This window comes from Tursiops truncatus, chromosome 2 (assembly GCF_011762595.2).
Source record: "Tursiops truncatus isolate mTurTru1 chromosome 2, mTurTru1.mat.Y, whole genome shotgun sequence".
In the NCBI taxonomy this organism is placed as follows: Eukaryota; Metazoa; Chordata; class Mammalia; order Artiodactyla; family Delphinidae; genus Tursiops; species Tursiops truncatus.
In genome coordinates, this window is record NC_047035.1 from 12,047,219 (window position 1) to 12,059,836 (window position 12,618).

The 12,618-nt window shown below is 53.9% G+C and overlaps 1 protein-coding gene across 2 annotated transcripts in view; it reads right to left on the reverse strand.

Annotated features, from left to right (window-relative positions):
* Positions 1 to 12,618, reverse strand: part of SLC24A4 (solute carrier family 24 member 4) — a 172,351-nt gene that overhangs the window by 25,412 nt on the left and 134,321 nt on the right. For both annotated transcript variants that reach the window (XM_033850703.2, XM_033850702.2), the window contains exon 12: positions 10,623 to 10,815. In XM_033850703.2, coding sequence (XP_033706594.1) covers positions 10,623 to 10,815 — 193 coding nt within the window. The remainder of the gene's footprint in view (positions 1 to 10,622; positions 10,816 to 12,618) is intronic.

Below are 12,618 nucleotides of genomic sequence, written 5' to 3' on the forward strand. Positions count from 1 at the left end.
GGTGAAATTCAGTGACGTAAACATCACAAACTGAGAGGTAGTACCTGGACTTGAACGCAGGTCTTTAGAGTTTAAATCCTGGGTCCTCTGTACTATACTGCTCGCCTGCCCTCTGAGTCCTGTGATTTCAAAGCCTGTGGAAGTCCTTTTACTACCCACTGGCTGACAGAGGTGTCGACCATCAGCACAGAGCTTTATACTTTTAGCTCATGGCTGTGATCGCAACAGAAAAATCCTCTTAAGAAGGGGAATCATTAAAGTTTTCTTATTCCTTAGGGGTTAATGAACTTTAGGATCAATAATTTTTAGTTACTTTTAATAGACTTCTGTTTTATCCTTAAATTTAGACTTACCATTAAATTGATTGGTCTTTGAGGGGCACAGAAGCCCCAGGGTTAATGGTAGCTAGATTGCCAGCTTCAAATACCAGCTCTGGCATATTCTACCTGGGTGACCTTGGAAAAATATTTAGCCTCTGTGTATCTCAGTTTTCTAACCTGCAAAATGGGGATAACAACAGTTTCATTGTGCTCACTGTCTACCTCTCAGTGCTCTTGTGAGACTGAAGTGAGCCAACATGGGAGATACATTTAGCACAACGCCTGGTGCAGAGCAAGCACCAAAGTGTAGCTTTTGTCGATATTAATGGTTAATTAACTTCCAGTTACTGAGTATCTGCTACTCAAGCACTGGGTTGGGTGGTTTTATGAAGACTAAAACAGGTTCAGAGAAGTAAGCCATCTAGCCCAAGGTCACACAGCTAGGAAGTGGCAGACCCAGAAGTCCAAAACCAAAGCCTCTTAATTACACGGTCCTGAGTCCTGGAGGATGCCTTTTGACCCTGAAGGCATTAGAGGGGCAAGGAGGGGCCCCATGGGAAGCAGACAAGTCAGGGCTGTAACCAAACCGAGCTGCCAGGCTGAGGCTGGGGAGGAAGGAGAAGACCGAAAGGGAGGATGTGAGAGGAAACAGGCTTCAGCAAGGCAGGCCCCGCTGAGGGCTGACACGGAGATGTGGGCAGTCAGGGCTGAGTGCACAGGGACCAAAGGCCCGGTAATAGACGCCCTGGCAGCTCAGTGCAGGGACCTGGAGAGCTTGCGGGGGCTGAGAGAGCCCTTCCCCAGGGATGCGCCCTTGGCCCAGTCTCCCCCTCACACCGCACACTCGGATAACACGGTTCAGCCTCCGGAACCCTGTTCGTGCTTCCCCAAGAAGCATCCTCCCACACAGGAGAGGGGGACAGGTCAGACAAACAGACCAGGACCTCCCAGTCAACAGAGAAGCCGGGCCCAGAGTTCCCTCGGTTGGTGCAGCTCCCAGGGACCCTTACCCCAGCTCCACGTACATGTCCACAGCCCCATCATGTCCAGCTCCGGGACTGGATTAAGTGCGTCCCAGAGCTGGGGTCGGTTCGTCGACTCCCTGATTCTAACGATGATCCCAAGCTATGGCCAGCTTTGCACTCCACCTCAGGAATCCCAAGGCTTGGGGCCAAAGAGAGCTGTTCCACCCTCTGTCACTCGCAACTGTGTGGCAGCAGGTGGACCCTCAACCTCTCTGAGCCTCCTTTTGTCCCTGTCTGTGAGGTGGTAACTGCCCCGCCTCACCCACTCCAAGGATCTGTGGGGAGACTAAAAAAAGGCAAAAAGCACAGAGCTCATTGTCCCGCCTCTGAAGGCCGCACCTTGAATCTGGAGGCCCCGGGGAGGGTGAAACAGAGGCCGCTGGTCCCACGAACACCAACAAAGTGAAGAACGCTTGCTGGTCCTCGCGCTGGCAGGCACACTCGCTTTAAACATCCAGCAAACATTCAGGGCCGGGCTGTGGGCTCCCGGTGCTTACAAACCACGCAGACCCAACAGCTGGCTGCCCCCTGCACTCCAGCGCAGGTGCTCCAGCTTGCGGGCCCTCTTGGCCAAAGGCGACACTGGGACCAGGCCGAGGACGGCACTTCGGGGGTCAGGCAGGCCTGCGGTACCAGCCCTGCCCGTGGCCGCTACTCACCTGTGTGCAGCTTCCTGAGCCCCCATTTCCTCCCCCGGGAAACGGGGACCACACGAGCCACCCAGCAGGGCTGTGTGCAGAAGCTAAGCACCAAATATAAGGTGTGAAGCACAGTGCGGGGCTGGGGCTCCATGAAGCTACAGGTCGGGGCCCTGTCCCCTCCTCTGTTTCACTAGGAGGTTGGAAGCCACACGAGTCCCTCGCTAGAGCTGCTCTGGCATCAGCTAAGATTGGCTAAGTCATCAGCTAAGATTGGCTGTACTGCTTCTCTCCACGCTTCGCTGCAGCTCCCACGGGGGTGGACACGCTGAGTGGGTCCTCAGCATTCCCCAGGCCAACTTCCTCCTACTGCGTCTGCAGAGGCGTTTCCCAGACTCCCTTGCAGCTGAAGTTCTGGACTCAGATCGGGTCCCTTTGAACAGCAGAGTTGAGGTGGGGCCGGGCGGCCTTTCTGCTGCTTTAGATGCACCACTGTTAAGCAGGGCTCTGGGGATGTTAGTCCTGCTGCAGTAGCACGTCCGTGCCCAGGTGCTAGCTGAGTGGGAATCAGAGATGGTCCCTCAGGCTGTACCGGCAGCCCCGTGTCCACTGCGTGGTGCTGGGGCGCTAGAGATCAGCTGCGGCAGCGGCCTCATGGTCCCCGGGTCACAGTTCTGACGGTGAGTTCTTGAACATTTGGGTGCATCCCAGCTCCCCACCTCCCCAATCCTGGCGTGGTGGCAGCGGTTCAGTGGGAGTCACCGCTGGTGCCCAGCCAGAAGCGTCCTTCCCACCACTGCATAAGGGACCTACGTCTATCAATTTCTCCTGCATCTGAGATGAGTTCCATTCATCATGTCCTGATGAAGCTGGAGTTACTTGTCATAGACACCTACAAGGGGTGCAGGCACGTGGGCTCAGCCCTCCTTCCCTCTAGCCCACCCTCCCGGGGGCCACCAAAGCCGTGTTGGCGAGCACGGCTTCTGACCAGGGGTGAACCCCTGACCTCTGGGACTGTAGCATTTTCTCTCCCTCTCGGGACTCTGGAATTCAGATGCAACACCAGTGAACCAAGTTAGGGAAGAAGGACCTGTCAGGAGTCAGTCTGGGGCCAGTGGGAGGCCACGATCTGCCGTGTGCACTGACAGTGAATTTGAGAAAAGCCGGTCTGCAGCCAAAGAGCAGAACGAGACAGGCAGGTGTGGAGAAATGAAGACAAGAGCCGCAACACTCACGGAGGTCCCGAGTCCGGCCCCTGGGGGAGTCCAGCTGTTTCCCTGCTCGTGGGATCCATAACACACCCCTATATCCTTATGGGGGGGGGGGGAAGGTCTCCTTCTATCTCAAAGGGAGCTTGTGTGACCTCAGGACCCCAGCACATACCTGGTGCATGGTGGGTCCTGGGCCCCTTCACTTCCCAGCTTGCACTGCACGGGCCTGGCTGCAGGGTCATCACAGAGCAGATTCTAGGGCAGGTGGTCCAGATGCCCAGCTCTGTCTGGTCAAGACCGCCCCTTGGGCAAGCCCCTTCCCCTCAGTTTCCTGCTTTGGAATATAAGAAGGTCTAAAATTCCCAAAATCCCTTTTAACTCTAGTATTCAGAGACCATTTGTTGTTAACCACAGAGAGAATTCAGAGGAAAACCGCTTTCATTTAGATTAAAAGATAGAAACAGACCCCCCCTTTCCCTACTATGCTTTAGTAGCTGTTTGTATAAACCACTCATCACCAGAAAGGGAAAATAATACAAATGTCCATCCACTGATGAATGGAGAAATGTGGTACATCCATACAATGGAATATTACTCAGCCATAAAAAGGAATGAAGGACTGACACATGCCACAACGTGGATGAACCTTGAAAACATCACGCTAAGAAGGCAGACACAAAAGGCCACTTATTGGATGATTCCATTTATATAAAATGTCCAGAATAGATAAATACAGAGAGACAAAGTAGAGTAGTAGCGTTTGCCAGGAGATGGGGGAAGGATGGAGAATAACTGCTAATAGGTAGGGGGCTCCTTTTGGGTGCTAAAGAAAACCGACGGGGGTGATGATGGGTACACAACTTTGTGAGTAGACTAAAAACCACTCAACTCTATACTTCAAAGGTATGAACATTAGGGTAAGTAAATTACACTCCAATAAAGCTGTTATATTAAAAAATAACAGTGCTCAGCCAGTGTCTGTTCTAACCAGGCGTGAACTGACACCTCAGCGCTCCACAGTGGCTGACAAGGGCACTTCTCTGAAATCCTGACCTTGACTTACGGGACAATCTACCGAACGTGTGATTTCTCTGGTGGCCCCCGCGGCCGAGGCAAAAACAAGATCATTTCCACCATAAAGTGCCGTGTGTCTCTGGCGGCCTGGAGCAGACGGGAACCGCGTGCGGAATTTCACATGTACATGAGCCCACGGCACCAGCAGCTTCTCCACTGTGTTCCCAGATGTGCCGAGCAGCTAAGAGGAAAGGATAGGGCCCAGAGTTTTCTAGAGCTCCATTTCTGCAGTATCCCTTACTGGGTTCAGAGAGACTAAGCAGACCTCTCTCTTCCCCGTCAGCACGGCTCTGTCAGTGCTATGTAGAAGATGGGGCTGGGGTGGGGAGAAGAAGCCCTGGAAGCTTCCCGAAACCTTCAGATGGCTTGCACCGAGTTTTATGCTGCTAAAGGAAGAAAAGGTTTAGCTGTGCCATCCGAGGCCTGAAGAACGCATGCCAGGTCCCAAAGGCCCATAATTCAACTCAGTTCAACATGGTTTGCTCAACACAGACTCAAGTTCTTTGGCACCTGTGCAGAAGCTAGAAGACACCCCAGGTGGAGGCAAGCATTTTCTCACGGGCTCCAAAGGAAGGAGTTGAAAGAATCCCCTGGCTGGGCTACAGTGCTGTCCCTTCAGCACATCTGGGGTCAGAATGTCAGTGTGCAAATCCTGGCTCTGCCCCTTCCTCCTGTGTGATCTTGGGCAACTAAACCTCTCTGAGCCTCAGTTTCTTCACTTGGGAAATGGGGATAATAACAGTACCCACCTTCCAGGGTTGTCCTGAGGACTCAGTGAGTTCATCTGCGTGAAGCACCCTGCCTGGCTCACTGCAAGTGCTCAATAATAAGCTTTACTGCCTGTTACCGTTCAAGAACCTCCCAGGGCCTGGGCTTCCGCTCCCAAGTAGACTGGCTCGGGATGGCGTTCCTAGCTCAAGGGGCACAGGGCGGAAGGGTGGTTCCCCACATGATGGTTGTGTGACTTGGGAAGTCCCACAGCCTCTCCGAGCCTCAGTTTTCCTCTCTGTAAAATGGGGATAATGATAATGCCTCCCTCACAAGGCAGCTGCGAGGACTGAATGTAAGTACACAGTACAAAGAGGCAGTAGTTAGTCAGGGCTGCCCAGTTCGGAAACCTGCTCTCCACTTAGTAGCTGGGTGACTGTGGGAAAGTCACTTAACCTCTCTGTGCTTCCCTTTCCTTCTCCATAAGATGGAGATGACCATCGTCCCCACCTCACGTGTTGTCGTGAGGATTAAATGAGGGAATACATGTAAAGCTCTTAGAGCAGGGCATGGCACACAGAAGCCCCATAAGAGCCCTGTAAGAATTCCCTATTTTTCACTCAACGCCGGACATACAGCAAGTCCCCAATTAGATGTGGTCACTATAATAATGGTGGACGCAGGCGCCAGCACCAGCATCCCAAAACACAAGATGTGATTTCTTTACCCTTATGGGGGCAGGAGGAGTCCAGCTGGAGGGCAAGGGTGTGGCCCACAGGGCAGGAGGACATCTCAGACTGTACGTCAGCCACAAACAGCCTGTACTAAGGGCTTTCCCCAGCCGGGCTGGGGCTCAGGGTCACCGGCCAGCCACTGCAGGGTAGTGTCTGGGCCGCAGCCCACAGTTTCCACGGGAGGAAGAGCTCCTTCTCCTTTTCCTTTCCCACAACAAACAGCTGGCCCAGGAGGCCCGATTACCAGCCTCTGTGGCTCAGAGTGGGAACAGCATGGCTGCGCCCGGTGTCGATATAAATCCAGCATCAGACCTGGTGGGCACCAGATGCAGGCTGGGGCTGGGTGCCCCTGGCTCTGGTTCACAAGCCCAGTGACGCCTCATGTGGGTGGGCAGAGCCCGGGGGGCCGCGGCTGGCGTTTCCACCTCACCTACCCTTCAGCTGTGTGGTAAGGGCAGGAGATGCTACATAAAGTGGACCATGAAATTATCTGCTCAGATTTACCCAGCAAGGTCCCAGAGGGCAGGCTCCATGGCTATCCTGTTCCCACCTGGATCCCCAAGGCCCACAACAGTCTGGTACCCAAATATTTACTGACTAAAACAATCCCCTTGGGGCTTCCCTGGTGGCACAGTGGTTAAGAATCCGCCTGCCAGTACAGGGGACACGGGTTTGAGCCCTGGTCCGGGAAGATCCCACGTGACGTGGAGCAACTAAGTCTGTGCGCCACAACTACTGAGCCTGCGCTCTAGAGCCCACGAGCCACAACTACTGAGCCCACGTGCCACAACTACTGGAGTCCACGCGCCTAGAGCCCGTGCTCCGCAACAAGAGAAGCCACTGCAATGAGAAGCCTGTGCACCGCAACGAAGAGTAGCTCCTGCTCTCAGCAACTAGAGAAAACCCGCGTGCAGCAGCTAAGACCTAATGCAGCCAAAAATTAAATAAATGAATAAATAAATAAATTATTTAAAAAAAATCCTCTTGTCTGCAAAGTGCCTGAAACCCAGGGCCCAGCACATAGGAGGCACCTAGCAGAGACTAATTCCCTCTCCCTGACCCTGGGGATGAGCACAGCACCAGGCCTCCAGGGATTCTGGCACCCGTGACCTTTCTAGAACATTGCTTATGGCCCAAGCAGGGGAGGGCATGCGAAGCTGGGTATAACAGAAACCATGAGACTAAAGCACACTGTGACCCAGATGAACATTTACTGAGCACCATGTGTCACACAGTGCACAGAGGCAGTGTCTAAAGCTCTATCTTACTTACTTATCTTATTTACAGAGACCATCGGCCCATTTTGTGGATGAGGAACTGAGGTTTAGGAGATGAAGCAGCTTGCCCGGGGCCAGGGCGCTGGTGAGTGGTAGAACCGAGATTCGAACCCGGGACTTCTGGACTCCAGAGCCTGCCTCCCAGCCTGTCCCCGACCATGCAGAAGAGCTGCACACCAGATGGCCTGGCGTCACTCCTTGACACCTGCAGCCACGCTGGTTCCAAGCTGACCAGAGGGACGGATTCTGCCCTCTTCCCAGTGCCCCGCCCCCTTACCCCTTCCCTGGCCCCATGCTACCTTCCTGGGGTCCAGTTTAGGAGAACAGGAGCTCCATCCACCCCGAAAGCCCCTCAGGGCCTCCCTACAGCCCCAGATGATTGTGATGCCACAACCGGAGATGAGCTGAAAAGATGAGGAGGGCGAGCGGGTGGACGGAGGGCTGGATACTCGGAATTTCTCACAGGGCTGTGTCCCATCCACGGGCTCTAAATTCCTGTAAGCCTCTGTCCACACCAGCCTCGATTTCCCTCGGCTGCCGTACACACCTAAACGGGCGGCAGCCACACGACTCTGTTCCCACCCCTGCTCCTCACGCTGAGGGGGGAGGAGGAGGTGGAGAGGAAGTCACTTGTGGTTTCCCAGGGCAACACCTGGAAACACTTCCGCAGGGACACAAAGGGAGCTTTCCGCAGGGACACAGGAAGCCCCGGCCCGTTCCTGAGGGCGAGGAGAGGCAAGCGCTGGGCGGAAGCTCACAGCACTTGGTTCTGCTGCGGGCCGGCCCAGGGGAACATCCTGGAGCCCTTGGCTTGAAGAGGAATGTGGAACCAACTTCAACAGGAAGCCCCTGCCCACCAGGAAGGGCAGAGCTCCCTGGGGAAGGGCTCATGGGGGCAGGGACCTGGTCCTGGCCTTTGCAAGAGAGCAGCACTATAAGCACCGCCGCCCGCCCCGGGAGGTGACCTGCCCAGAGTCCCTGCAGGGAGCTAGACCCGATTTCCCATAAGCCACTTCTCTAAGGAGCATCAGATCCTGGCAGCAGGACAAGGGGAGGAGGTAGTTGGCTCTGGGGCCACCCCACAAAGTCCTGCCAAACTCAAGCTTTCAAGGAAATGGAAAGATGAGTTGCCCTGACATGGGGCTGCCTCACTTTATAGAATAGCAGCCACCAAAAAGGGCGCGTCCCTTCCCTGCTTTCCTGCAGAGCCCTGGTCTATGAGCAGCATCAGGACCAGGATCCAGACGAACCGGCAGTACAGGGTGGTGGGGACGGTGACCCCGTCGGGCCGCATGTCTGTAAAATGGGGATTGCATCCGCCTCCTGGGGCTGGAGAACAGAACACCCCGAATAGTAGCCCCTTCTCAGTCCGACTCCCCAGCAAGGTAGGCTGTTTCCTGGACAATGGATGCATCTCCCTCTCTGTGGCCATACTCCAGGCCTCCCTGGCATCTGGCGTCCAGGTCCTGAGGAACTGAAACCCCACTGGTGATTACAGCCCCTGTTCTCAGCCCCACGTGGACTTGGCTGGTGATGTGACGGCTCGAGGCTACGTGCAGTACCCAGGGGACTGTGTCCTGACCTCTCAGGACCACAGAAGTAAGAAATTCTAGGTGGGGCAGGCCCGTCCTGGTCCATCAGCCCTGGAGCAGGCTCTCCTCTGGGTGGACACACCTCCCTCCCAGGATTCCGCCCCACAGAAAGCTTCTTTTTCCTGCATATCTAAACGGATGATCTGATACAGGTTTCCAGGACCTGGAGAAGACCACCCCTCCCTCCCTCAGTGTCCCAGCCCCAGTCCCAGGGGCCAAGCTCCCACCCAAAGACAGTTCGACCTTTAGCCCACCAGACTAGCTGGCTGAACATGACCTTTGCTCCCACAGAGTGTTCCGGAAGGTGGGCCGACGTGGGCCGACGTGCCAGGGATGTCTTAGAGGTAGGCCTGAGATACAGATCCCTCAGCCCTCTGGTCAGCAGAGGGGGCCCTGGGGAGGACCCAACCCCTGGGCTGGGCCCCGCTGTGACCTCAGTGGGGGAAATACATTCCACTTTCTGGGTCTTCCCTTAATGTGAAAGAAGGCTGGGAGGTGCTGACCAGGAGCAGCAATTCCTAACCTGGCCTAGGCCCCAGGAATCCCCGTGAGAAGGTTTGAAAATGCAGATTCCCAGGCCACGTTCCAGTCCTTGGACTATCTGGGTTTGGGAACCAGGCCCTGAATTTGGAGAAGAGCCCCCGGGGAGCTGTGCTCAGCACGCTCTGGAGACTCTAATCCAGAAACTCCGAGGAAGCCCTGTGACTGCAAATAGAACCTATATTTTCCAGATGAAGCATGGGGCAGAGTAGCCCAGTCCAGGAGGGCCCACACCATCTATTGGGGAAGCAGGAGTGTCCCCACAAAGATGGGGACGAGGGGCTGGGGCAGCCTCTCCCCTCTACCCCCCCAAGCCATGTCCCAAATCAGGTGCGGTCTGTAAGCCTGATGTTAAAAACAGAATTCTTTTCAGAAAAATATCAAGTTCTGGACTTGAAAATTTGGAATTCTGCTGCCTCTCAGGATGGCAGGACACCAAGAAAAAACCTCTGAGATGAGGCCAAAGAGTTCAGGCCTTCATTTCCCATCGTGGACTGCAGAGGAGTTTGGTTAAAGATGAAGACAGACTGGGTGTGTCTGGGGATCCTCTCGCGCACGAACTCCTGAATTCATTCATTTGATGAATATCTACTAAGCACCTACTACGTGTCGGGCTTGGGCACTGGGGATACAGTGAATGAAACAGACAAAGAGCTCGGCCAGCACGGAGCTGACATCTTAGCCGGGGAGACACAAGATAACCAAATAGATAAAATACTTAAATTAGGGTGGTCAGGGAAGGCCACACTGAGAAGGTGACGTTTCTGCAGAGACCCGAAGAAGGTGAGGAAAGGAGCCATATAGATAACTGGGGAAAGCGCATTCCAGCAAAGGCAAGTGCAAAGGTCCTGGGGCAGGAGCACACCTGCTACCGTTCTGGGAAGGACAGTGAGGAGGCCAGTGTGGATGCAGCAGAGGTGAGGTCAGCACGGAGCTGGCAGTCAGATGACACTGGGCCCGTCCAATGAGATGGGAGGATGCTCAGGGCTGGGGGCAGAGTCACGCCTGTTCTGACTTACTTATAGGTAGGAGATGTCATCAAATAGATAAGGTGTAACTGTCTAAAGGTCATTTATGGCCTCAGAATATCCTGTCCCAGCAAATATACAACGCATGGGCAAAACAGCCTGCCCGTGCTGGAAGGGCTGGAGAGTCTGAGCATGCCCATAAAAGTAACACACATGGCTGTTTCTCTTACTGCATGGGAAAGCCTCGATGCCCTGGGCATTTGAGTGCAGTCACTAGGGGCTACTGGCACTTCCCAAGTCTCCATCTGGCCGGCCGTCTGGCACACAGGCTCCCCAGCCCTGGGCTGTGCCTGCATCCCAGTGCAGCTCTAACCCACAGTTCAGCACTTAGGAGGTGTTCGCCGAGTGACTTAATGCCCACCCTTCCCACCAGCCTCCCCCGCCCTCATGGGTCCAACTCTCCATCCTGAAGACCCGGGGTTGGACCCTTGGAGCCCCCAGCAGTGTAGCCCGGGAGCCCCCCCCCCGAACTCACCGGGCATGGAGAAGGGGGACAGGAAAGCGGCCTCGACCAGCTCTGGCTCTGGGGGTGGCGGCGGCTGCTCCCGCTCCTGTTGCAGCTCTGCAGGGTTTTCCACAGGAACGTTCCCGTTCTCGATGCTCTCGTGCCTCCCGTTCTGAAGTGGCTTGCTGCTCACACCGTTTGCCGAGCTGATCAGCCTCTGCCTCTGTGCGGAGAGGACGCAAGACAGACACCCAGGCGTGTGACAAAGTGTCGCCCATGTGGCGGCCCTTAAGGGTTTCGAGAACGACGCCCCTGGAGATGGGTTTGCCTGAAAAATGGCCCAGGGACTTTGGAATCCAGCTAAGTCTGCTCATTTCCACTTGGACCAATACCAGCGAGGGTATCAGTCAGAGCCCTGGGCCTCCTCTTCTTAGCGCCAACCTGACAACCCATCCCATGTCACTGGATGACAGCGATCATTCTGCATCCGCCCAGTAGATGGTCATAAACCACCTGAAGACAGTCACACAGGAGAGACTTTGCATCGTTTAAAAAAATTTTTTTTCCACACAAAAAGTGCATTTATATTATGTGTCCAACAGCCCAATGATGGTTCACATCAAGATATAGAACATTTCCAGCCCCTCCAAAGACTCCTTTAGGGTCCCCTCTCTCCAGGGGTAACCAAGGTAACGTCATTCTGACTTTTATAAACGTCAATTAGTTCTTCCTGAACTTGAGCTTCCTACAAATGGATTCAAAGAGTACATATTATTTTATGTCTGGCTTCTCTCACTCAACTGAGTATCTGTGAGGTTCACCCATGTTGCTGCACACAGCAGTCACCTGATACTTTTCAGGGCTGTATAGTAGTCCATCCTGTGAATAACACACAACATATCCTTTGCTTGTTGATGGGCATTTAGGTTATTTCTCCTTTTTGGTTATCATGAAGAATGCCATGAACATTTGTGTACACATCTTTTTGTGGACATATGCGCTCATTTCTCCTGGGTATTTATCTAGGAGTGGGGTTGCTAGGTCATAAGGTAGGTGCAAGTTGAACCATTTTACACTCACACCAGCAACGGATTACAATTTCAGTTGCTTCCCATCCTGGTCAACGTTTGACACTGTCAATCCTTTTCATTTTAGCCATTCTGGTGGATGGGCGGTGGTATCTAATGGTGGTTTTAATCTGCATTTCCCTAACAACGAATGATGTTGAGCATCCTGATTGGGTTAGTGGCCATTCGGAAGGCCTCTGCTGTCTAAGTCTTTTGCCACGTGAAATGGGTGTGCTCTGAACCGAACTGTCCCCTTCCCTCCCCCATCTCCTTGTAGCTACTGACCAAGTCTGCCTCCTTTCTACCCAAGCAGAAGCTGACTTTGCTCGCCAAGTCTGTGGGTTTCTACGAAACCAGGGAAACGTAGAGGCCACATTTCAAGAAATCAACAGGTTTCCATGCTCCCAAGAATCTGTTTGCCTTTGCACAGCTCATCTTTGTCTGGCTCCCATTAAAAATATTTATGGGGCTTCCCTGGTGGCGCAGTGGTTGAGAGTCCGCCTGCCGATGCAGGGGACACAGGTTTGTGACCCGGTCCGGGAAGACCCCACATGCCGCGGAGCGGCTGGGCCCGTGAGCCATGGCCGCTGAGCCTGCGCGTCTGGAGCCTGTGCTCCGCAACGGGAGAGGCCACAACAGTGAGAGGCCCGTGTACCGCAAAAAAAAAAAAAAAAGAGGCATAGGTTACAACACGAAGGAGGTGACGGATCCACATGCTGAGGGAGACAAACCAGAAGGTTTCTATAGGTTTCTCAGTTTCCTTCTAGAGTTGCTCTACTCATAGAGAACAGGTGTGTATTCATTCTTTTTTTGCCCTGAATGACAGTTAAAATAAACAATCCGTACTTCAGACTAGCCTTTCTCCAATTAGTTTTACTCTAGTACTTGACAAGATACTTAGCAGAACATGGCAGGCATGGTATTTGATTGCTACCTGCCTTAAAATCCTTCCCGATAAG